Source organism: Anomalospiza imberbis, unplaced genomic scaffold (genome assembly GCF_031753505.1).
Source record: "Anomalospiza imberbis isolate Cuckoo-Finch-1a 21T00152 unplaced genomic scaffold, ASM3175350v1 scaffold_86, whole genome shotgun sequence".
NCBI lineage: Eukaryota > Metazoa > Chordata > Aves > Passeriformes > Viduidae > Anomalospiza > Anomalospiza imberbis.
Window position 1 is genome coordinate 325,131 of NW_027100480.1, and position 24,652 is coordinate 349,782.

The 24,652-nt window shown below is 53.8% G+C and overlaps 1 protein-coding gene across 1 annotated transcript; it reads left to right on the forward strand.

Annotated features, from left to right (window-relative positions):
* Positions 1-423: 423 nt before the first annotated feature.
* Positions 424-24,531, forward strand: LOC137467900 (serine/threonine-protein kinase pim-2-like). Its single transcript, XM_068179325.1, has 6 exons — positions 424-769; positions 1,547-1,667; positions 23,159-23,549; positions 23,783-23,833; positions 24,038-24,399; positions 24,528-24,531. Exons 1-6 carry the CDS (start codon positions 424-426, stop codon positions 24,529-24,531), a joined length of 1,275 nt encoding a protein of 424 aa, XP_068035426.1.
* Positions 24,532-24,652: the final 121 nt, after the last annotated feature.

The window sequence follows — 24,652 nt, forward strand, 5'->3', positions numbered from 1 at the left end:
GCAGCAGAATGCAGGCCTCAGTTTGCCTTTATGTGGAGGGGAGTGCAGTACACCTGGAACCGACTGCCCCAGGGGTGGAAGCACAGCCCCACCATCTGCCATGGACTGATCCAGACTGCACTAGAAAAGGGTGAGGCTCCAGAACACCTGCAGTACATCAATGACATCACTGTGTGGGGGAACACAGCAGCAGAAGTGTTTGAGAAAGGGGAGAAAATCATCCGAATCCTCCTGGAAGCTGGTTTCACCATCAAGAAGAGTAAAGTTAAGGGACCTGCTTGAGAGATCCAGTTCTTGGGAGTGAAGTGGCAAGATGGACAGTGTCAGATTCCTACGGATGTCATCAACAAGATCACAGCTATGTCCCCACCAACCAATAAGAAGGAAACACAAGTTTTCTTAGGCACCATAGGCTTTTGGAGAATGCACATTCCTGAGTACAGTCAGATCGTGAGCCCTCTTTACATGGTCACCCACAAGAAGAACGAGCTCCATTGGGGCCCTGAGCAGCAACAAGCTTTCACCCAGATTAAGCAGAAAATTGCTCATGCAGTAGCCCTTGGACCAGATGTGAAGAACGTGCTCTACTCTGCAGCCAGGAACCATGGTCTGTCCTGGAGTCTTTGGCAGAAGGTGCCTGATGAGACTCGAGGTCGACCATTGGGATTCTGGAGTCAAAGTTACAGAGGGTCTGAAGCCAACTACACCCCAACAGAGAATGAAATCTTGGCTGCCTATGAAGGACTCCAAGCCACCTCAGAGGTGATTGGTAAGGAAGCACAACTCCTCCTGGCACTCCGACTACTGGTGCTGGGGTGGATGTTCAGAGGAAAGGTTCCCTCCACCCACCATGCCACCAGTGCTACATGGAGCAAGTGGATTGCTCTCATCACGCAGCACGCCCATATTGGTAAACTGAATCACCCGGGGATTTTGGAAGCAATTACAAATTGGCCCCAAGGTGAAAGTTTTGGTGTCTCAGATGAAGAACAAGAACCAGTGACACAGGCTGAAGAAGCTCCACCATGCAACCAACTGCCAGCAGACGGTTTCACTGACGGTTCCTGTCACATTGTAGGGATGAATTGGAAGTGGAAAGCAGCTCTATGGAGCCCCACACGATGGGTCACAGAGGCCACTGAAGGAGAGGGTGGATCAAGTCAACTTGCTGAACTCAAAGCCATTCAACTGGCCCTAGACATTGCAGAAAGGGAGAAGTGGCCAAAGCTCTACCTCTACACTGATTCATGGATGGTAGCCAATGCTCTGTGGGGATGGCTAGAGAGATGGAAAGAGGCTAACTGGCAGCGTAGAGGAAAACCAATTTGGGCTGCTGATGAGTGGAAAGACATTGCTACCTGGGTAGAGAAACTACCTGTGAAGGTTCGCCACAGAGATGCCCTCGTCCCTAAGAGTAGAGCAAATGAAGCGCAGCAAAACAATCAGCAGGTAGATCAGGCTGCAAAGATAGAGGTGTCAAAGATAGACTTGGATTGGCAACACAAGGGAGAGTTGCTCCTAGCACAATGGGCCCATGATGCTTCAGGCCATCAGGGTAGAGATGCCACCTACAAGTGGACACGAGACCAAGGGGTGGCTCTAACCATGGACAGTATTTCTCAGGTTATCCATGACTGTGAGACGTGTGCTGAGATCAAGCAGGCCAAGTGAATGAAGCCCCTATGGTATGGTGGGCAGTGGTCCAAGTACAGGTATGGGGGGGCCTGGCAGATTGACTACATCACACTGCCCCAGACACTCCAAGGCGAGCGCTACGTGCTCACAATGCTAGAAGCCACCACGGGATGATTGGAGACCTGCCCTGTGTCTCGTGCTACGGCCCGTAACACCATCCTAGGACTTGAAAAGCAGGTCCTTTGGAGGCATGGCCCCCCTGAGAGGATTGGGTCTGACAACGGGACTCATTTCAAGAGCAGCCTTATCAACACCTGGGCTAGGGAACATGGCATTGAGTGGGTACACCATATCCCCTACCATGCACCAGCTGCAGGCAAAGTGGAGAGGTACAATGGACTGTTAAAAACCACCTTGAAAGCATTGGGTGGGGGATCTTTCAAAAACTGGGAGCAGCATTTAGCAAAGGCCACCTGGTTAGTTACCACCCGAGGTTCCACCAGTGGAGCAGGTCCTGCCCAGTCTGAGTCCCTGAATATAGTAGACGGAGATAAATTCCCAGTGGCACATATCAGAGGTTTTTTAGGGAAGACAGTGTGGATCAACTCTGCCTCGAGTACAGACAAACCCATTGGTGGGATTGTCTTTGCTCAGGGACCACGTTGTACATGGTGAATAATGCAGAAATATGGAAGAACACAATGTGTGCCTCAGGGAGATCTGATTGTGGGGTGAGCCTCATATGCAAATATCACTGTTTGTTGGATGTTATTGCCACTGTCTTTACATTAAACCACACCGACATGAGACAGAAGGAAATGTGTAAGTGTCGAAGGTCTGTGCGAGTGATATAGAGGGAAATGTATGTCAAAAGTTTGAGCAAGAGAGATGGAAGGAAATGTGTCTGAGTAAGTGAAAGATGGAAGTTTTAACTTGATGAAGTTTTTACATGACGTTTAGTAGTTAAGTTGACGATATGGAGATAAGGGGTGGAATGTCCTAGGGTGACGTTAGGGTGCTTGCATCCCTAATCGTGTGTTCTGTTTAGGCTTGATGTTATGTTCTGTGCCTTCAGGACTGGCTCAGAAAAGTGAAGGTTTGTTTTGTCTTGTTATGAGCCGGCTCACCTCCCCTCACAGTGTGTGTCTAGGAGAGGCTAGGGTTTGCTGGCTTGCTTGCTTTCACTTTGCTCTTGCTCCTGCTTTTTGCTTTTGCCCTTGCTTTTGCTTATTAGTTAGTTTAGCTAGGCAATCCAATTTTTTCCCTGGACTGTTTTTTTTCTTTCCCTTTCCTGAATACCATTTGAACTTGCTCAGGACTGGGACCTGGGAAACACCAAGAAACACCGAAAGCCAGCATTTTGTGACCTGCAGCAGCCACCCCCAGTGCCGGAGACCAATAACTGGGCAACCACTCCCAGGAGAGACTTTCTGAATTTGTCACCTCTTCAGAGCGTAGAAAGATTTTGTCATCTGGTGTTGTTCATTTTTTTGTGCTGGGGAGTGCTTTGCCTGCTCAATAAAAAGGTTGTTTCCACTACTCTCTGAGGAAATTCTTCCTGAACCAGGTGGGGGAGGGGCGGTGGGGGGTTTGCTCTCTGGGGGCTCCTTCTGAAGGTTTTCTCCCAAATTTGCCCAAAACCAGGACACATTACTACATCAGCAGGCTGTTCTTTGGTGAGATCCAGCAGGGCCCTGTTCAGCCTGTCCTCAGCAAACTGACTGGCCATGAGCCACTGGTGGATGTACCTCACCACGGCGGGCACCTGGAGAAGGCACGGGGAGACTTGGAAAGCTGCCAGAAGGAGGAATGTCCCCAGCTTCCCCAGAGAAGTGCTTTCCTTGCCACCACATTGCCATGGCCTCAAAGGCTTCCAGTGACCAGCAGGCGTGGCTTAGGAGGCCAGGCAATTCCTGGGAGGATCAAACCCTGGCCACAGGCTGCTTACTTGCTTTGGATTGCAAAACCCCTCTTCTACGAGCATATCCAGCAGGGCAGCACAGGTCTCCTGTGCAGGGCCAGTTCCAGGGCCTTCTTCCTCTTCCTCCACCCAGGCCAGCTTGGGCACTCTCAGGGGTCTCTGCTCCATGTCAGTGACTGGATTTGTGATGATTTGCAGGAGAGATGCCTCGGAAAAGCTCCGAGTCAGCAAGGCCTGCAGTCGTGCCTGGAAGGCACCTTCAAGAGAGAAGCCTCAGGAAGGCTACCGGACAGCAAGTCCTGCACTCTGGTCTCGAGGGCTCCTGCCACAAGGACAGGAGACTCCTGTCAAGGATTGTGGTCTGGCCTCGAGGGCATCGGTGGCAGGGATGGGAGATGCCTCTGGGGCACCAAGTCCCACAGTCTGCCCTCGAGGACACCTGCAGGAGAGAAGCCTCTGGAAGGCCACGGGTCACCACGTCCTGTGTTCTGGCCTTGAGGTCAGCTGCAGGAATAACGCCTCAGAAAAGCTCCGGGTCAGACACGAACGAGTGCACTGTGCGGGGGCTCCTCACGGCACCACTCTGTCCCGTCCTGTCCCGTCGCGTGCTCCGAGCACTGTGGCGTGGTCTTGTCACCGCCAGCTCCTATGTCACCCCGTGTCACAAAGGGCCCTTGGACACGCTGTCCCGTTCCATGCCACGGTGACCGTGCTGCACCGTGTCACAAAGGGCCCCTGCACACACTGCCCCCTGCCCTGGGGCCGCCCCCAGCCCACCCAAAGTGGATCAGATTGGAAGGAATCCCTCACTCCAAGTGTCTAAGACAGACCGACAGGATCTTTAGGAACGGCTCAAACCATCACCAAACGCTGCCCTGCTCTGCAGGCTCAGGGCAGCAGAAGGAGACCCCAGGGCTGCCGACGCAGCCGTGCTGGGAAGGGCACGGGGCCTTCACAGAAGCTGGCACGGCCTCCTCGGGACATGTCCCGGCTGGTGGCCATCCTAAACCCGCGGGTGTGACACAGACAAGGAACGTGTGGGCAGGGCAGGAATGCTGCTCTGACCCCTGGGGCCCGGGGAGCGCTGACATCAGCAGGTGTGGCAGGGTCCCTGCCCAAGCAGACCTGCCACCCCCCGAGCCCTGGCAGCACCGGTGCCCGTCTCCTGCCCCAGAGACCTGTGCCCGTGGGGGGCTCCTGTGCCAGAGGGAGCCAAAGCCCACGTGCACTGGGGGCTGCGCTCCTGCCTGCAGGGGCTGTTGGCAGGAGCACCTGGAGCAACGCTGGCAACACTTGGTCTCTGTCAGAAGCTCTTACTCCATGCTGAAATTATTTTCTCATTGCAGTTATTGCCTTCAGCACAAAACCACCTTAGTGGTGAAGGCACAGAAGAGTCTCCCAAGTAAGAATCCTCAATTCAGGAAAGCTTTACTTCCCATTGCTCAGCTCAAGTAATTCCAAAAAGTTGCCAACTTCCCAAATGAATTGGGATGGCCTGAGGAGGTGAAGAGTTGGAATTTTGCTTCCCATCTCAAAGCAGCAACTCATTTGCCTTAATCTCATCCACTGAGAGTCACTTTACAGAACATAACACTACACAAAAAAAGGGCAAAACTAAGGGCCATTTCTTGGTTTTCTCTGTAGGGATGATAATATCCTAATTCTCTTAAGAAATAAAAGCTCTCAAGAAATCAAAGTCCACTCAGTGTTAGAAAAGTAGCTCAAAGAATTGAGTAGATGGCAAAAGGGCTAATCCTGCCCCAGGTATAGATATCTGAGTGGCCAGTAAAGCACAGCTCTCCCCTCTTGTTCCCTGCAGGAGAATCAGGACCATGAAGAGGAAAAGTCACAGTTATTCTTTCTGCCCTCCCTAACCAAAGCTGTGCCAAAGCACAGATGCTGCCTTCAAACTGAGTCAAATTCCAGCCTAGACCTCTCACCTTCCAGACAACTCCTTCTCCAACACCCCACCAGCACCAAGCCCTCCAAACTCCCACACAGAAGCCCTCAACACCCCGCCAGGAGACCCAGCTGTCCCCGTCCCTCCGCAGAGCTTTCCCACCCTCCAGCAGACGCCCTGGTTCCCTGCAGGTGCCGTGGGATGGCACTCAGGAGGATCTGCTCCAAGGCCTTCCCCTGGAGCACGCTCAGGCTGCCAGGCCTATGGATCCTGGATCATCCTTCCCACCGAGCCTTCCTGTGCACGGCTGCTCCATTTGCACCTTTGCGCTCAGCTCGGACTTCTCCACTTCACCAGGAGTGCTGGGAAAGGATGGAGAGCAGCCTGGCAAGCTCTTTCTGCAGCTCCCTCTTTACCCTGGGGAGGGAGAACATTCCACAGGAAAGCAACTGGTGCCACAAGGAGCGGGTGGCCTCAGGCACCTTTGGGGATGGAACAAGGCCTTGGTTTGACATGAGTAAGCACAAGCAATTCACATGAGTAAACAAGTAATTAGCACAGACATACCTAAGTACTTAGCACCAGTTAGCATAACAAAAACCTGGCAGGCCTAACTTGACATGAGAGTGACCTGACAAAAAGCTTTAGACACAGTCTACCAGAAGAACTAAGGGCAAGTGTGGAATCAGCCCTGTGCAGGGAAGCCCTGAGGAAGACTTTGTGCTGCTTTGGGGCATCGAGACCACTCCTGGCCAGGGCCTGGAAATCAGCTTCAAGTATGGGAATCTGACAGAATGTATTTCTAACCCCCTGCCTATGGAATTACCTCAGCAGTGTAAAGATGGATGGTGATTTTGATACAACTCTGACATCAACCCACTGAAATTTATATGTGGCAGAGAAACACTTTAGTGGGGTGCAGACCCCTGCCCTCTTGCCAGGTCAATAAAAGGGCTTTTGGCTGAAAATGCATTTGTCAGCTGATTTCTTTGAATGAGGGAGACCCCTCAGGACTGCTGTATCCTGAGGGAACACCGTTGGCCTTGGCCTGTAGGCACCTGCACAAGCTTAAAATCAGCTGCCTCAGCTTCCAGGACCTCTCTTGGCCAGCATCCTGACGTGGATTAAGGACTGCTGTGAGGCACTGCTGGGACCCAGCGGGACAGGACCGGCTGTCTCGTGTCCACGTAGCACCCCTCACACAGCCAGGGCCATCCCAAAACCAGACAAACACTCACATGTCAGCACAGGGGAGCAAGGAGCACTGGGCTCCTCTCAAGGTATCTCAAAGTTCGAGAATCCACCACAGCACTGGTAAATTTTTGGGGAGACCAAGGACTTTGAGTATCAAAAGGGAAACTCCAATTTGTAGGGAGGGAAGTAAAATGCCTAGGACATGGGATTTGTCAAGGGAGCCAGCGGCTGAACCCTGAGAGAATTGCAGGGATAGCCTCACTCCCATGACCAAAAACTAAGAGAGAAGTCAGAAGGTTTTTAGGCCTGTTGGGATATTGCAGGCTATGGATTGAAGGATACACGCAGGCCATCAGGTTCTTGTATGAAAAGTCAGTAGAAGAGATTAGATGGGAAGAAGACAACAAGCAAATTTTGAAGCTTTAAAGCCAAAATTAGTCAGTGCAGCAGCACTGAGTCTTCCTGCCTTAGACAAACCCTTCTATCTGTTTGTGGATATAGAAAAAGGGGCAGCACATGGAGGGTTAGCCCAGGACCGGGGAGGATCCAGGAAACCAGTGGCCTGTTTATCAAAACTGCAAGACCCTGTCAGCTGGGGTGGCCAACCTGCATTCAGGCGGTGGCAGCGAGCGCCCCACTCGTAGAAGAAAGCAAAAAATTAACCTTTGGGGCAAAATTGAAAATATATACCACTCACTCAGTAAGGAGTATCCTCAGCTAAAAGGCTGAGAAATGGTTCACTGATTCCCGAGTGCTGAAGTATGAAGCCATCTTAATAGATAATGGTTTAGAGCTAGTCGTGAGTAACCAACTCAGCCCTGCCCAGTTTTCAGATGGAAAACCAGGTGAGGAATTAATATATAATTGCCTAGAAGTTATAAACTATCAAACTAAAGTAAGAGAGGACCTAACAGATCAACCACTCCAAGGTGGAAAACGATTGTACATCGATGGATTTTCACGGATAATCCAGGGCACAGGGTATTGGGGTAGGCTATAGCAGATGAAGAGTTAGTGGCCCTAGAAAAAGGAAAATGTCAGAACACAGCTCTGGAAATATTCACACAGAAAAGAGAAGCAATATATACAGACTCAAAATATGCTTTTGGAATAGTGCACTCCTTTGGAAAAATTTGGGAAAAGAGTGAGCTATTAAATTCAAGGGGAAAGGAACTAAAAACTTCTTTTAGAAGTGTTAGAAACCTTACAAATACCAGAAGAAGTGGCAGTAGTATATGTTAAAAGACATAAAAAAGGGGTGACTCAAGAAGCACAGGGGAACTATTTAGCAGATTTAGATGCTAAGAATGCAGTTGAATCAGGGACAGAAAAACTAACGATAGCATTAACCCCTATGAGAGAAATGGAAGAAGTCCCCGTATTCAGTGAGACAGAAGAGAAAGAATTCCTCAAAACAGGAGCCAAGAAAGATAACAAAGGGAAGTGGAGATTAGCAGATGGGAGGCAAATGTTGAATTACCCCTTGGCTGGAAAATGCTCGAAGGCATACATGGAACAACACACTGGGGTACACAAGCGCTAAGTGATCAATTTCTAAGGGACTGGGGCTGCATAGGAATTTTCGGGATAGCTAAGCAGGTATCTGAAAGGTGTGTGATATGCCAACAAGTAAATGAGAAGGTCATGAGGAAAACACCAGGGGAGGGCGAGAACTAGCCTTACAGCCCTTTCAAAACATCCAAGTAGACTTTACCAAGCTTCCCCAGGTACAACAGTGGAAGTTTTTACTAGTGATAGTAGGTGACCTGACTCATTGGGTAGAGGCGGTACCCACAGTTAAAGCCAATGCCAATGTTGTGAGTAAAACACTTCTAGAATCAATCATTCCCCGATATGGGATGGTGAACAGGATTGATTCAGACCAAGGAACTCATTTCGCCTCTATAATATTGCAAAAAGTTGTTCAAACCCTGGGAGTAAATGGGAATTACACACTCCATGGCATCCACAGAGTTCTGGTCACATTGAGAGGATGAATCAAACTCTTAAAAGAGCTCTAGTTAAGCTGATGACTGAAACCCAGATGTCATAGATAAAATGTCTCCCTTTAGCCTTGTCAAGATTTAGAAGCCAACCCCAGTCAGATCTGGGGGTCTCACCCTATGAAATGATATTTGGGTTACCCTTTTTGACCTCACCCCAGAGCATTGCCATCTATGAGGAAGGGGAAGCCAATGCCAAGAAATATGTTATGTCTATAGCAGAAACCTTAGAAGGGCTAAGACATAAAGGGGCTATTCCTCAAACAGCCACCCTGGATTTCAGAATCCATAACATTAATTCTTGGGATTGGGTCAAGTAATGATCAAGTCATGGAGGAATCACCCTTTAACTCCTCAGTGGGAAGGTCCCTTTCAGGTACTGCTCACCACCAAATCGGCCGTGTGAACTGCAGAGTGGGGATGGACTCATGCCAACAGATGGACTCATGCCCACAGAGTTACAGGCCCTGTGGGAAAAACACAATGAGTGGACTGTAACATCCAGGACAGGGGAAATGAGGTTGACTCAAGCAGAGACCGAGAGGTAACCAGAAAGACAACAAACCCAAAAAGTAGAGTCAAGCTTCCACCAGCCAGCTCAACAACTGTCTTCCTGTTTTAATGAACGGGAATTACCAGCACCTGTTGAGAGGAAGTACACAAGGGACCGTAAAAGGTAATGGGGCAGCATCCTTAAGAAGTAAGACAAGGAATAGAGGGCAAGACCGGGTTGGCCCCTTTGTCCACTACCAAGAAGATGGCATAGCCCTGCTGTGGGTAGCAACCCTGTAGGCATGGTAAGGTAGGGACAAAAGGCCATATTGGACCACTGTCATTCCCCAACTGTCTTTGAATACAACAGGGACTGGAGGGCGAGACCGAGCTGGCCTCTGGACCCCTAAGGTACACTGACTATGGGTAGCAACCACATAGCTATGATAGATGGCAGTCAAAGCCATCCTGGACCTCTGTTAGGCCCTTTTGTCCATTCCAAATAAGTGTGTCTAAGGAAAACCTGAGATTTTTCTCCTGTTCCCACTGTCCTTGCCCACATCAACAGATGCTAGTATGACTCATTCAAGAGAGAGAAAAATTATTTTACTTAATTGTTCAAGCATAATGACTTATAGAAAAATAACATGGGGGTTTGTTTAAGATGAGTAATCCTATGGTTGACTCTCACAGTTAAGGGGTGAATATTAAGTAGATGTTAAGAGAAGTTGTGTAGGTGGATAGTTCTCTTTCCCTTCCCCCTTGTATTGTTATCATGGGATGTCCTCAGTAGTCAGGGCATTTGGGAGGGTTGGCTTGTTGCTATGGCAGTGCCTGAGCTCCAATCAAGCTGTAAGAAAGTGATCTCCACCACTGGACAGCGAAGGAGGAGTGGATTGACAAGATTTTGGGAGGGGCTGGAGGTATTAAAGACAGAACATCCATTTTGTAGATGAGCACATGGTGACTGAATCCTTTGCTCCTGGTGCTGTATTCTTTACTTTATTCACTCTTCTGTTGTATTTTGATAAGGTCTTAATAAAACCATATACATTTTTGAAAGTGAAAATTGTTTCTCACATGGGGTTGGGGATTATGGGGCAAGGTTGTTCACACTGGGTCAGACCTCAAGGTAAAACTTCTCTGACCTGGCCAGACCTCCTTAGGAGCGGCCCTACATCAATATCAATCACAGAATGCTGCAATCAGCTCTTCTCTAAAGAGAACAGTAATAAAGACACTCTTTAAAATAGAAATATATATTTCTTAGAAGCTCTTTGAAATGTTTCTCCATAACTATAAAAGGAAAACTTCTTAATTAACTACATAAGAGCAGAGGGAAATGAAGGCAGAGCCATGGCTTCTCAGGACTTGCTTGATCCTAATGAGCCCCGTGGAGCATTTGGAGCTGAGCCCTGGAACCTCAGGGCCTGAGAGGAGATTGCACAAACCTGTCCAGGAGTCAAAGTCAGAGAAAAAACCCAAAGTTTCTCAAGCCATTAGTGAGTGCCAGTGTGGTCCATCCCCAACGCAGGCTCCTCATGGACTCCTTAGAGGAGAGAAATGGAGGCCAGGATGGCACAAAAACTTCTCAGAGACTCAGAGTGAAAAGGACAATCCAAATTACCTTAAAATCCTTGAGTATCTCAAAGCATCAATGAGCCCCACTGAGTGTCAGCACAAAGCTCTCAAGGGACTCCTTAAAGCAGATAATTGGGGCCATGATTGCACAAACCTCTCACAGAGTCTGGATCAGAAGGGAAACACCAAGTACCTTAAAAGAACTGAAGCACCTTGAAGCATTAATGAGCCCCACTGAGTGTTGTTCCTGACAAAGCCTCTCCAGGGACTAATTACAGCAGATAATTGGAGGCCATGATTGCACAAAGCTCTCAGAGACTCCAAGGCAAAAGCCAAAGCCAAAGTGCTTTGAAAAACCTGCAGTCCCTGGGAGCATGAAGGAGCCCCCAGGGCCATTCCTGAGCAAGGCTCCCCAGGGACTCCTTCCAGCAGATCCTTGAGGCCACTGGGATGTGGGCTAGGGGGGGATGCTGAGGGCAGGACAAGGGGCTGACAGTGCCCAGCCTGGCTGGGGCTGTGCCAGGAGGCCCCAGTGCCTCAGGACAAGGTGTCTCCTGACAGTCCTTGGTGACACAGACCCTGCTGTGCCCCAGGGCACCAGGACTTGGCTTCTCTTTGTCCCCACCTGTCATCAGTGCCTCCAGTTCTCTGCTCTGCCTGGGGCCTGGGGACACTTTCTCATTCGTGTCCCTCAGTGGGACCCATTAAAAGTCAAAGAAACTTTGGAGTTGGATTCTGACTTGGAGCTCTGGAGAGGTTTCTGCAGCTCCCTCTCAGGGCCTGATGTTCAGGGCCTGAGCACAAAGCCCCAGAGGGTCATTAAAGTCCTTGTGCTGTGTCTGTGCTGCTGAGCTGGGCCGGGCTCCTGGCCCAGAGGGTGATCCTGGTAACCAAGGAGAGCTTCAAAAGCACATTTCTCTGGATGAGCAGCTCTTCTCCCAGCCCAGCAGGGCTGGGGCACTGCCTGCAGCCAGCCCGGGCACAGCACAGAGGCACAGAGAGCTTCCATCAGTCAGGGCTGGGAAGGTGCTGAGAAGTGCCTGGGGCAGAATCCCTGGCAGCCCTTGGCACAGGAACCTCTGGCTGCAGGACAATGCAGCTGCAGCTCCTGGAGTGATCTCCTCCTACAGCTGGAACATCCCAGTGCCCACAGACCCTGTGAGTACAACTCTGAGTATTTCTGGTGCAGGGCAGGTGAAATGCTCATGAATCTCTGACATGCTGAGGGGTTCTGATCAATCATAGAATTTTCCAAAAAAAGGTTTTTGATAAAAATGAGGAAATCTCCAAAGACTTTGTATCCAGTTTCCTACTACTGGAGAATGGCAGGGATGGAAAGATAAATAATAAAGGATTATTATGAATTATTGATTATGAATTTTGACAAGTGCCTGAGACATCTGAACTGTTACTTTTAGTGATCAATAGGTTCACAGAAGATCCCTAATGTGCTTGCAGCCACTCTGCCCATGAACAGCACCAGCATCACCTCTGCTGGGGCCATCAGGCTCAGTCTGAGCTGTCCTTTCTCCAAGCTGCAAACAGAACCTGCTCCCAGCCAGTGCCCTGCAAACAGGCAGGGTTCTGTCAGACCAAGGAGAGTGCACAGAGATTTGGGGTCTGTGAGTGCTGGCAGGGAGAGCTCAGGCACAGGGAAACACCTGCAGGAAGAAAATCCCCAGGAAGCAGAGAGAAGATCAGGGAAGGAGAGAAAACAAAACTCAGAAATGCTGTGGCAGGGAGAGTTTAGAGATGTCCAGAGGATCCCCTCCAGTGCAGCCCCTCCCTCTGAACAAGCCCCCTCCCTCCTGTCCCCCCAGCCAAGCCTCTGTCCTCAGGGCCGGGGCTCCAAGGCGTGCAGCCCCTCCTGTGCAGGCAGAGCTGCAGCAGAGCCGTGGGGCAGCTCTGCAGCCCCGGGCCCAGTTCCCTCTGCAGAGCACAGGGCTGGGAGCAGCTGCCCGGCACTGGGGGCTCTGGGAGGGGGCACAGCTGGCTCAGGGTGACACAGCTGTCCCCAGTGCCCAGCTCTTGGCAATGCTGTCAGTGCAACCAGGGAAGGAGCTGCATCTCCCTTCATCCAGTGCCATCAGAAGGACACTTGGAAGTCTCCGTGGGATTTCAGTCCAAGCTGGGAGCTTCAATCCAGGGTGCAAACCTGTCCTAGAGCATCTCTGGGTTATAAGATTGATGGGGAAAGGCAGAGGTGTTGTGACACTGAAAATGCTGTTTGCTTGGTGAAATGAGCAAAGTGAGTCTTTGTCTAAAAAAGTGGAGCTGGGCTGTGGTGGATCCATCTGCTCTTAGCAGTACCTCAGGACGGTTCAGGGGAAGCGTGGGAACCTGATCACCCTCCACCTGAGAAAGGTTAAAGCCCAGAGAAACTCTGGCCAGAATGACAGACCATCTCCCCTCACTCTCCTCTCATCAATTTGCCTCACAGAACTTGTTCTGTCCTCCCTGGAGGCAGCAGAAATGCTGAGAGCTTCTGATATACAAGAATACCAGGAGAGACATGGGGGTTCTTAAAAAGAAAACCTCGTAACTCTTAAACACAGATGCGTGTCTCTGTGTGTTTCAGGGGAGGGTGTATGGGAAATGGCTTTGGTTTTGGTTACAGGTATCTCCTCTAATTCTTCTATGTCCTTTCTCCATGAACAGGTCCCCATGTGCAGCCACAGCCAATGTCCAACAGCAGCTCCATCAGCCACTTCCTCCTGCTGGCACTGGCAGACACGCGGCAGCTGCAGCTCCTGCACTTCTGCCTCTTCCTGGGCATCTCCCTGGCTGCCCTCCTGGGCAACGGCCTCATCATCAGTGCCGTAGCCTGCGGCCACCACCTGCACACGCCCATGTTCTTCTTCCTGCTCAACCTGGCCCTCAGCGACCTGGGCTCCATCTGCACCACTGTCCCCAAAGCCATGCACAATTCCCTCTGGGACACCAGCACCATCTCCTACACAGGATGTGCTGCACAGGTCTTTTTTTTTGCCTTCTTCATCTCAGCAGAGCTTTCCCTCCTGACCATCATGTGCTACGACCGCTACGTGTCCATCTGCAAACCCCTGCACTACGGGACCCTCCTGGGCAGCAGAGCTTGTGCCCTCATGGCAGCAGCTGCCTGGGCCAGTGCCTTCTCACTGCTCTGCTGCACACGGCCAATACATTTTCCCTGCCCATGTGCCATGGCAATGCCCTGGGCCAGTTCTTCTGTGAAATCCCACAGATCCTCAAACTATCCTGCTCCAAATCCCACCTCAGGGAACTGGGGCTTCTTGTGTTTTCCATTTGTTTAGGACTTGGATGTGTTGTGTTCATTGTTTTCTCCTATGTGCAGATCTTCAGGGCCATGCTGAGGATCCCCTCTGAGCAGGGACAGTACAAAGCCTTTTCCACCTGCCTCCCTCACCTGGCCTTGGTCTCTCTGTTTGTCAGCACTGCAGTGTTTGCCTACCTGAAGCCCCCCTCCATCTCCTCCCCATCCCTGGATCTGGCCCTGTCAGTTCTGTACTGAGTGGTGCCTCCAGCCCTGAACCCCCTCATCTACAGCCTGAGGAACCAGGAGCTCAAGGCTGCAGTGTGGAGACTGATGACTGGATGCTTTCAGGGACATTAAACTGCTGGCCAATTTCTGCAAATCACTTTTAATGAAAGTCATCTGTGTTACCTCTTGTTGGTTTCATTTTGGAGGTTCATGTTTTACTTTTTTCATATTGTCAACAAATAAAAAATACACTCTTTGACATTTCTCCTTTTGTTTCTCTCCACCTTCCCTGTGGCTACAGACTGTGTCAATGAGGGGCTGTGCCCTTGGTGGCTATAAAAAAACTCCAGGATCTCCCAGCAAAGTTTTCTGCAGAGATGCCCTTCTGTTGCCTTCTCTGGAGCTGCAGCAGCAATGTCTGTGTGCAGAGCTGGGGGCAGATCAGTGCTGGCACAGCAGCTGTGCCCAGCAGCAGCAGCACTTGGTGTTGCCAGTGCTGCTCCCGTGGCCCTGCCCCGCTGCCCTGGTGGCCCTGGTGTTGCTGCAGGGCCTGAGTGCTCTCGGGGCCGGGCACAGTCCTGGGGGTGGCAGTGCCGGGGCTGCAGCAGGGACAGCCCATGGGCACTGCTGGGGCAGCGCTGACGCCTCAGGCCAGGGCCTGGGGGCTCCAGGCTCCTTGCCCAGGCTCTCTCAAGAACACAGCCAGGCCAATGCTCAGCACAGAAAACCCCCGTGAGCAGCCCCAGGCTGGCCGTGGGCAGGCTGGGGGCAAACAGCATGGCTGGTGCTCTGCAAGGGCCCTGGGGGAGACGGGAAGGAGCAGCAGAGCAGGGGCTGATCCATCCCCAGTGCGCTGGACAGCCCAGGGCAGCGTCCCAGAGCGTCCTCATGGAGCTGCCAACAACATCCCCCCTCTGCAGCCCTGGCCTCTCCCCCAGCTCACACAGGTGCCGCATCCTTGCAGGCACAACCACGGCAGCACTGGCTCAGGAGCCCCTGTTTGCATTGCACACAGCAGGCAGGAGCACCCCCATGCTGCTGCTGTGGGGACATGAACCTGAGGGAGCACAAATGCCAGCAGCCCCTGGGACCAGGAAGGGCTGGGGGACGCCAGGGAAACCACTCAGCTTTGTCCTGGCCTCTGCAGTCAGCCACAAAGTTTGTTCCCATCAGCTGGCAGTTTCCTGTCCCACTGCAGACGCTGTTGCTCAGAGCCAGGGCTGCCTGGCAGCCACCCCCAGACTGCCCTGAGTATTTCCTTGGCTTCACCTCTGCTTTCTTTCCTCTTTAATGATCCAGATTTCTCCCTATTGCCCTTTCCCCTGTTCCCTCCCTTGCACCCAGCCCATCCCTGTTTGTCCTTTCCTCTCTGGCCCCCCTCCCCATTCCAGTTCCTGACTTGGCACCATGGGATCGTCCCTTGGGGAGCAGGATCATCCCACAAGTGCTGCAGGAATTGTCTGCAGGCTCCTGCAGTGCCTCGTGCTGCTCCCTTGCCAGAGGCACCCCAGGCCAGGGGGGCACATCTGGGCTGCTGTGTCTGGCTGTGGGGCTGCCTGTTCTGGGCAGTGAGGAGGGGCTGCAGAGGCTCTGCAGGACTGACAGGATGGGCTTTGAGGCTGTGAGGAGAAGCTGAGGGACCTGGGCCGCTGGAGCTTCTGAAGAGGAGGCCCAGGGCTTCTCCTGCAACTGCTCCAAGGGTGGTTTCACAGAATCCCAGAATCAGCAAGGCTGGAAAAGACCTTGGAGATCATCAAGTCCAACCTGTGCCCTGACACCGCCTTGTCTCCCCTGAGCCTCCTCTTCTCCAGGATAAACAACCCCACCTCCCTCAGCCGCTCCTCACAGGACTTGTGCTCCAGACCCCTCACCAGCCTTGTTGTCCTTCTCTGGACACGCTCCAGCCCCTCCATGTCCCTCCTAAATTGGGGGGCCCAGAACTGGACACAGCACTCGAGGTGCTGCCCAACCAGTGCTGAGCACAGGGGAAGAATCACTGCCCTGCTCCTGCTGGCCACTCCATTCCTGATCCAGGCCAGGAGCCATTGGCCTTCTTGGCCACCTGGGCACACTGCTGGCTCATGTCCAGCCTGCTGTCCATCAGTCCCTGCAGGTCCCTTTCTGCCTGGCTGCTGTCCAGCCACTCTGTCCCCAGCCTGTAGCGCTGCAGGGGTTGTTGTGGCCAAAGTGCAGGACCCGGAACTTGGACTTGTTAAACCTCACCTTGTTGGATTTGGGCCCTGGATCCAGCCTGTCCAGGTCCCTGTGCAGAGCCCTCCTGCCTTCCAGCAGATCAACACCCCCAGACAACTTGGTGTCACCATGGTTCCATGAGGCCCCAGAGTGTCCCAATGGTGTCCATGATTCTGTGAGGCCTCCCAGTGTCACAATGTCCCTCTGGTGTCACAAAGTCCCTTGGATCCTTGGGCCCTGCAGTGTCACAATGGCACCATGGTGCCCCAGGGCCCTGCAGTGTCACAATGGATCCTTGGTTCCATGAGGTCTGGCAGGGCAGCAATGCTCTCCTTGGTTCCTGCTGTCTCCCACACCTCCCACTGTCAGGCTATAGAAGGACACCTGGCTGATGAAGGGGAGTGGGAGTGGGTACCTACTCGAGGAGGTAATAATAAAAATCCCTCCCAACCCCCTCTCCCAAGCCAGGTGCCACTTCAGATTCGGTATGATCCCCTGGATCTGGAGAGTCAGCCAGATGGTTTAGAAGAAAATTATCTGCCCAGTGAGCCTCCCAGTTATGATTCATCTGTGAGACAGATCAGCACCTCTAACATCAAAAAGGAAAGAAGGGTAATCGTGGTGGGTGACTCCCTCCTGAGGGGAACAGAGGGCCCCATATGTCGACCAGACCCACTCCACAGAGAGGTCTGCTGCCTCCCTGGGGCCTGGGTACGGGATATCACTGACACACTGCCTGGGCTGATTCAGTTCTCTGAACAAAGTACAGGTCCAGACTCTTGTCACCAGCAGTGTCACGTTAGTCCTTGTCACCCTGCCTTGGGCGCCACCCACCCACCCATCGGTGTGTACCCCGTGTTTTTCTCTCCCTGCTGCCGTTTGTTCTGGGAGCTGCCGCTGCCCCTGGGAGCTGGGCATCCTCAGGGTGATCCGGCATCTCTGGGCATCGTCCTGGTGCTGGCCCCGGGCTCACTCCTCCGGCTGCCCCCTGAGGCAGCTGAAAGAGAAAAGGCGGCTCAGAGATGGGCTGGTGGGAGATGTGGTGTTTGAAGGTCACTTAGGCACAGTGATCATGAAATTATAGAATTCTCGATATTTGGTGAGATGAGGAAGAACACAAACAAAACCCTTACACTGGACTTCTGGAGGGCAGACTTTGGCCTACTTAGGAGACTTATTCAGAGAGTTCCTTGGGAAGCAGCCCTTGAAAACAAAGGAGTTCAGGAAAGGTGGGAAACTTCTAAACAGAGATCTTGAGGGCACAGGAACAGACTGTCCCTGTGTTCCAAAAGACGAGTCGACGAGGAAAACATCTAGCCTGGATGGGCAAGGAGATTTTGAAGGAACCTAGGAATAAAAAGAGGATGTATCATCTTTGGAAGGAGGGTCAGATCTCTCAGGAAGTATTTAAGGGGCTTTCAAGGGCATGCAGAAAAGAAATTAGGGAATCCAAAGATCAGTTTGAACTTCAAATGACAGCTTCTGTAAAGGCTAATAAAAATGTTTTTATAAATATATCAATGGTAAAAGGAAGGGTAAGACCAACCTTTGTTCTTGATTAGATGTGGAAGGGAATTTAATACCTGCAGATGAGGAGAAGGCAGAGGTGCTTAATGCCATTTTTGGCCTCAGTTTTTAGTGAGAAGACGATTTGCCTTCAGGACAACTCTCCTCCTGGGCTGGTTGATGGTGTCAGGGAGCAGAGTGGGCCACTGTTATCCAAGAAGAGGCAGTCAGAGAACTGCTGAGCTGCTTGGATGTTCATAAATCCATGGGACCTGATGGGATCCACCCCAGAGTGATGAGGGAGCTGGCAGATGAGCTTGCCAAGCCACTCTCCATCATTTACCAGCAGTCCTGGCTCACTGGTGAGGTCCCAGATGACTGGAAGCTGCCCAATGTGACACCCATTCACAGCAAGGGTGGGAAGGAGGATCCTGGTAATTCCAGGCCAGTCAGCCTGAGCTCAGTACCTGGTAAGGTCATGGAACAGTTTACACTGAGTGCCATCACACAGCACTTCCAGGATGGCCAGGGTGTCAGACCCAGCCAGCAGGGGTTTAGGAGGGCTAGGTCGTGTTTGACCAACCTGGTCTCCTTTCATGACCAGGTGACCCTCCTGGTGGATGCAGGAAAGGCTGTGGATGTGTCTATTTGGACTCCAGCAAGGCCTTTGACACTGTCTCCCACAGCACACTCCTGGAAAAGCTGCAGCCCACGGCTGGGACAGGAGCACTCTGTGCTGGGTTCAGAACTGGCTGGATGGCCGGCCCAGAGAGTGGTGGTGAGCGGTGCTGCATCCAGCTGGGGACAGTCACCAGTGCTGTCCCTCAGGGCTCTGTGCTGGGCCAGCTCTGTTCAATATTTTTATTGACCACATGGCTGAGGGGATTGAGGCTTTCATTAGTAAATCTGCAGATGACACTAAACTTGGAGCATGTGTCCATCTGTTGGAAGGCAGGAGGGCTCTGCAGGAACACCTGGAACAGCTGGATAGATGGAAGATTCCAGTAAGATGAAGTTTTATCAGTCCAAGTACCCAGTCCTGCATTTTGGCCACAATAACCCCCTGCACTGCTCTAGGCTGGGGACGGCGTGGCTGGACAGTGCCCAGGCAGAAAGGGACCTGGGGGCACTGGTCGACAGCCGGCTGGACATGAGCCAGCAGTGTGCCCAGGTGGCCAAGAAGGCCAATGGCTCCTGGCCTGGATCAGGAATGGTGTGGCCAGCAGGAGCAGGGAGGTCATTCTTCCCCTGTAGCTGGCTCTAGTGTGCTTGGCATTCTTCCCCTGTAGTGAAACCGTACCTCGAGTGCTGTGTCCAGTTCTGGGCCCCCCAATTTAGGAGGGACATGTAGGGGCTGGAGCGTGTCCAGAGAAGGGCAACAAGGCTGGTGAGGGGTCTGGAACACAAGTCCTGTGAGGAATGACTGAGGGAGCTGGAGCTGTTTATCTTGGAGAAGACTCAGAGGTGACCTTATCACTCTCCACACTCCCTGAAAGGTGGTTGCAGTCAGGTGGGGGTCGGTCTCTCTCCTCACAACAACTGACAGGACCAGAGGACAGTGTCTTAAGCTGCACCAAGGGAAATTTAGGTTGGATATTAGGAAAAAAGTTTTTTATGGAAAGGGTGATGAAGTACTGGAACTGTCTGTCCAGGGAGGTGGTGGAGTCACCATCATGGGATGTGTTTAATAAAAGACTGGATGTGGCACTCAGTGCCATGGTTTAGCTGAGGTGGTGTTAGGGCATGGGTTGGACTTGATGATCTCAAAGGTCTCTTCCAACCCAGCAATTCTGTGATTCTGTGATTGTATGACATCACATACCAGGTTGTGACATCATACAGTGGGCTGTGACATCACTGGTTTATTACGTGACATCACAAAGCAGGATGTGACATCACAGAGGAGGTTGTGATGTCACAGAGGAGGTTGTGATGTCACAAAGTCAGCTGTGACATTACAGGCTGGCAGTGTGACATCACAGAACAGGCTGTGAGGCCACAGAGAAGACTCTGGCATCATAGAAAAGGGCTCTGTGACATCACAGAGCAGCTGTGTGATGTCACAGAGAAGGCTGAGACAATACAGAGTGGGTTGTGCCATCACAGAGCTGACTGTGAAATCACAGAGCAGGCTGTGACATCACAGCGAGGCTGCATAACTTCACAAAGGTGGCTGTGACATCATAGGGCTGGCTGTGACATCACAGGGTGTCTGTGACATCACAGGCTGGGCTGTGACATCACAGGGCAGATTTTGTGACATCACAGAGCAGACTGGGACCTCAAAGTGCCGGCTGTGACCTCACAGGACACCTGTATGAAATCACAGGTGGCCTGTTACATCTCAGAGTGGGCTGTGTGACATCACAGGGGCTGTGTGAGGTCACTGGGGAGGTCACTCCACCCCAGCCCCCCCTCCCAGTTCCCCCAGAGAAGTCCAACGCTGCTCGTGCACAGCAGGGTCCCCTGTCCCCCCGGGTCCCCCCGCCCCCGGCACCGCAGCCTCCCCCAGAGGATGTTCCACGAGATCGACCCCAGAGCCTGACACGGGGACGGGGGCTGGGGCTGTGGGGGTGGGACAGGGGGACAGGGACCCCCCAGCAGCGTCCCCATGTCCCCCAGGGCCAGAGCCTGGGCCAGGGCTCCTTCACCCTGTTACCAACTAGGGCTTGAGAGCACTGAAAAAATCCCCAGCAAGGGATCAGCAAAAACCAGATTTAATATTAAGCGACAGCACCACAAAGTTCCTTGGCAAGAGTCACTCTGCTCCTGGAGCCGTTGTGATGGTTGCTCGCCATGGAAACCTGCCCTGGCCCCTTGCTCAGGGCTGCTGTCACTGCCCAGAGCCAGAGGGGATCCCTTGCTGGGGGCTTGTGCCACGGCCACCTGCCCTGTGCCGCGCTGGCCGGTCAGGCGCCGCGGAACCAGCAGCAAACGCCAGGGCCAGGGCCAAAGGCCAGGTCAGCCAGACAGAAAGGGGCAGTGCTGGGCACTGTTTCCATGGCAGCCCTCACTGGGGGTGACACCTGGGTCACCTGTCCTGGCAGTTGCCATGGAAAACCGGCTCATTGGGAATACAAGGGTGGACAAAGGTTTTAGTAGGGCCTGTCACAACGGGACAAAGGGGGGTGGTTTTAAACTAAAGGAAGGGAGGTTCAGATAAGAACAGATAAGTAGGAAATGTTTGATGATGAGGGTGGTGATACACCAGGACAGGTTCCCAGGGAGGTGGTCAGTGCCCCGTTCCTGGAAACATTCAAGTCCAGCTGGGACAGGGCTCTGAACAACCTGATCTGGTGAAAGATGTCCCTGCTCATGGCGGGGTTTGGATGAGATGAGCACTGCAGAGCTCTTCCCATCCAAACCATTCCAGGACTGCATGGGCAGAAGGGGCTGCTCAGTGCACTCCATCCACTGCCTCGACTCCTCATGGTCTCTGCTGGACCCCACATCCCACAGCCAAACCCAGCCCCTTCTCTGCCTTTCCTCCCCCTGCCCCAGGGGCTGGCACAGCCAGGGGGGCACAGGTGACCTTTGGGCTTTGCAGGGCTCAGGCACAAGGGCCGTGGCAGAGTCAGGGCTGAGGTCACACTCTGTGGGCTGGGGCCGAGCCCAGCCAGAAATGAGCCCTGAGGCAGCAGCTCTGCAGTGCTGGCCACCAGGCCGGCTTGCCAAGGGAGGCTTCTGGCCATGCCCTGCAAGCAGCTGCTGCTGCCAAGGCGCCTTTGGTGCCTCAGGCTCTCCCTGGCACAGCTCCCAGCACGGCACTCTGCCCTTGCGCCCGAGGCCTTCCCTGTGCTGGGGCTGGCCTGGGGCTTTTCCTGCAGAGGGACCTGCCCTGCTCCTGGCACAGTCCACCAAGTTATTCCCTGCATTTCTCCTTTTCAAATCCTTTCGGTCACCTACTCTCAGAGGTCCAGCCTGTTCTGGTGCTTATCATGAACTGACTGTGCTCTTGATTTATACCAGCACTGGAGATGTAGAATCACCCAAACTGAACACAGAAACAAACTCCCTCTGTCCCATTTTCATGTTCTAGATCACTTTCCAGGTGTCCATGGAGATGTGGGAATGATTATCACACAACTCTCCATTTCTGGCTGCGGGCTCTGGAGATTCCTTCTCTGCATTCAGTCAGGCTTGTATTCCCTAACAAGTCCTGGTTCCACCTCCTGTTTCCCAAGGCTGGAACAGTCACAATGAAAACCTCACCACTGGCACAACTCCCCAGCTCTCCAGGAAGAGAAAGGACAAGCTGTCAAGTTCTCCAAACCTTTGTCCTGCTCTGCTGCAAGAGTCCTGCTGCACACCCGCTGTGGAAAGCCAAGAGAAGCTGCAGTTGGTGGCACATCTTGTGACAGGAGCTCAACCTGGTTCTCCAGGAAAGGTTCTTGAGAAGAGCAAACAGGACTGTGGAGAAGATTCCTGGAAAACTGAAACAGCTTTCCAGAAGTGAAATGAAAATTGAAAGAAACAGTCCAAGATGTTTTCCTCTATTTATTTCTCTGCTCCCTTTTTCCATCTTGCACTACTTCTCCATCCCATTAATTCCAAATGCATCTCACCTCTAAGATCAGTGACTTAGCGAGTTCTAGACACTCTAAAGTACCATGACCTAAACAGTTTGCCTTCCAGTTTTTGCTGGAAAGCAACACTGGAGCCATAAGTGCAGGACCAGGACCAGGGAATCCTCCAGCCAGGGAATGTGCCCCGACAGGGTTTGATCCTCAGCGGGGACAATACACAGCAGCGACCGAGGAGATACCTCTGCCCCCGTGCAGGAGTCCAGACTCTGGGTCTGGGCTGAACGCGGCAAAGTTCCCGTGTTTGGACAGGCTCAGGGGCTGCCCCCGGGGAGCAGGGGGCTGGGCGTGGGGGTGAGCGGGCAACGGAAAAACGGACACGGGGACAAACGGCCCCGGAGCTTCAGTTGCAGCAGCAGCAGCAGCGGCGGCAGCAGCAGCGGCAGCAGCAGCAGCAGCAGCAGCCAAAGCAGAGACTCCCTCTTGATTCTCCTCTCCTTCCCTCGCTGTCCCGTACCGTCTCCCGCTCTCCCTTTCCCGCTGTCCCCTCCTCTCCCAGTCTCTCTCTCTCCCCATTCCCGGCCGGGCCATGCCCCCGGCCCGCCCCCGGCTCCGGGCGGGGCTGCCCCATCCCCGCCCCCGGCCGTCCCGCCGGGGTCTCGCCTCCGCCCGGCTCTGGCCGTGCTGGCGGTGGCGCTTCTGGGCGGGCATCGGTGCCTGCGCCTGGGGCGGCATCGCCTCGCTCTGGCTCCGCCTGGCCCGAGCCTGGCCCCGGCCCCGGCTCCTCCCGGGCCCCGCGGAGGACACACGCGGCGCGGCCGCTGCTGCCGCCTCCGCTGCGGCTTCCCCGGCCCGAGCTCCGCCGCTCGGCAGCGCGGCCGCCGCCCCCGAGCCGCCGCTGTCCCGTTGCCAGGAGCGAACGCCTGGGGAGGGCCGGCCCGGGGCGGTCGGGGGGCGCTCGGGGGCCGCTCCTGGCCCCGGGCCGAGCGCTGACAGCCGCGTCCCGCCCGCAGGGAAGGCGCAGGAGGCCCTGCAGGAGCGGTACCGGCTGGGATCGCTGCTGGGCAGCGGCGGCTTCGGCAGCGTCTTCGCGGCCACGCGGCTCTCGGACGGCGCCCCGGTGAGCGGCGGGGCCGGCGGCGGGCGGAGGAGGAGGAGGAGGAGGAGAAGGAGGAGGAGGAGGAGGAGGAGGAGGAGGAGGAGGAGGAGGAGGGGAAGGAGGGGGTGGAGGAGGAGGAGGAGTAGAGGGAGGGGGAGGAGGGGGAGGAGGAGAAGGGGGAGGAGGATGGCGATGGAGCTGGGGCTGCGCAGGGTGGGTGGTGAGCTCAGCCCGCTGCTGCTCTTGGCTTGCAGGTGGCCATCAAAAGGGTGCCAAGGAACCGCGTCCGACACTGGGGCGAGCTGGTGAGTGAGCGGGGCCAGCGGCAGAAGCCGGGCCGTGCTGGGCAGGGATGAGCCGAGGCCCGACAGGGTGGGAGCCACCAGGACACCTCGAGGGAGAGCGGGCGTGGGGCCAGCGCAGGGCGCAGAGCATCCCGGGCTGGGTGAGGGGTTCCTGACCCCCGGCATGGCATCAGCCCCACTGATGGCATCGTGCTCCTCCTGCAGCCCGACGGCACCAGCGCACCCCTGGAGATCGTGCTGCTGGAGAAGGTGTCCACTGGCTTCCCCGGTGTCGTCCAGCTGCTGGAGTGGCTTGAGCTCCCCAACGACATCTTGATCGTGCTGGAACGCCCAGAGTGCTCTCAGGACCTGCATCATTTCATTCGGGCACGGGGGTTCCTGTCCGAGGAGGTGGCGCGGGATCTGTTCCGCCAGGTGCTGGAGGCCGTGCAGCACTGCACCAGCTGCGGGGTCCTGCACAGGGACATCAAACCAGGGAACATCCTGGTTGACCTGGCCACTGGGCAGGCCAAATTGATCGACTTTGGCTGTGGCACCTACCTGCAAGACACAGCCTACACTCGCTTTGCAGGTGAGCCCATGCAGGGGTGTGCTCTCGGTCCTGGCATCTCATGGCCCAACATCTCACAGCCCAAGCTGGGTGTGGCAGCGGGGATTCTCCCTTTTGCTAGCCTTCATGGCACTGAGATTTCAGCTGAGTTGCGTTTGAGCAGGGCTGGGTGGGGAGCCAGCTTCCAGCCCTGCTGGCAGCCTTTGCCCACCATTCTGCCCAAGACTGGGGCTGGGGCTGGGACAGTCAGCCCAACAAAAACACGGGTG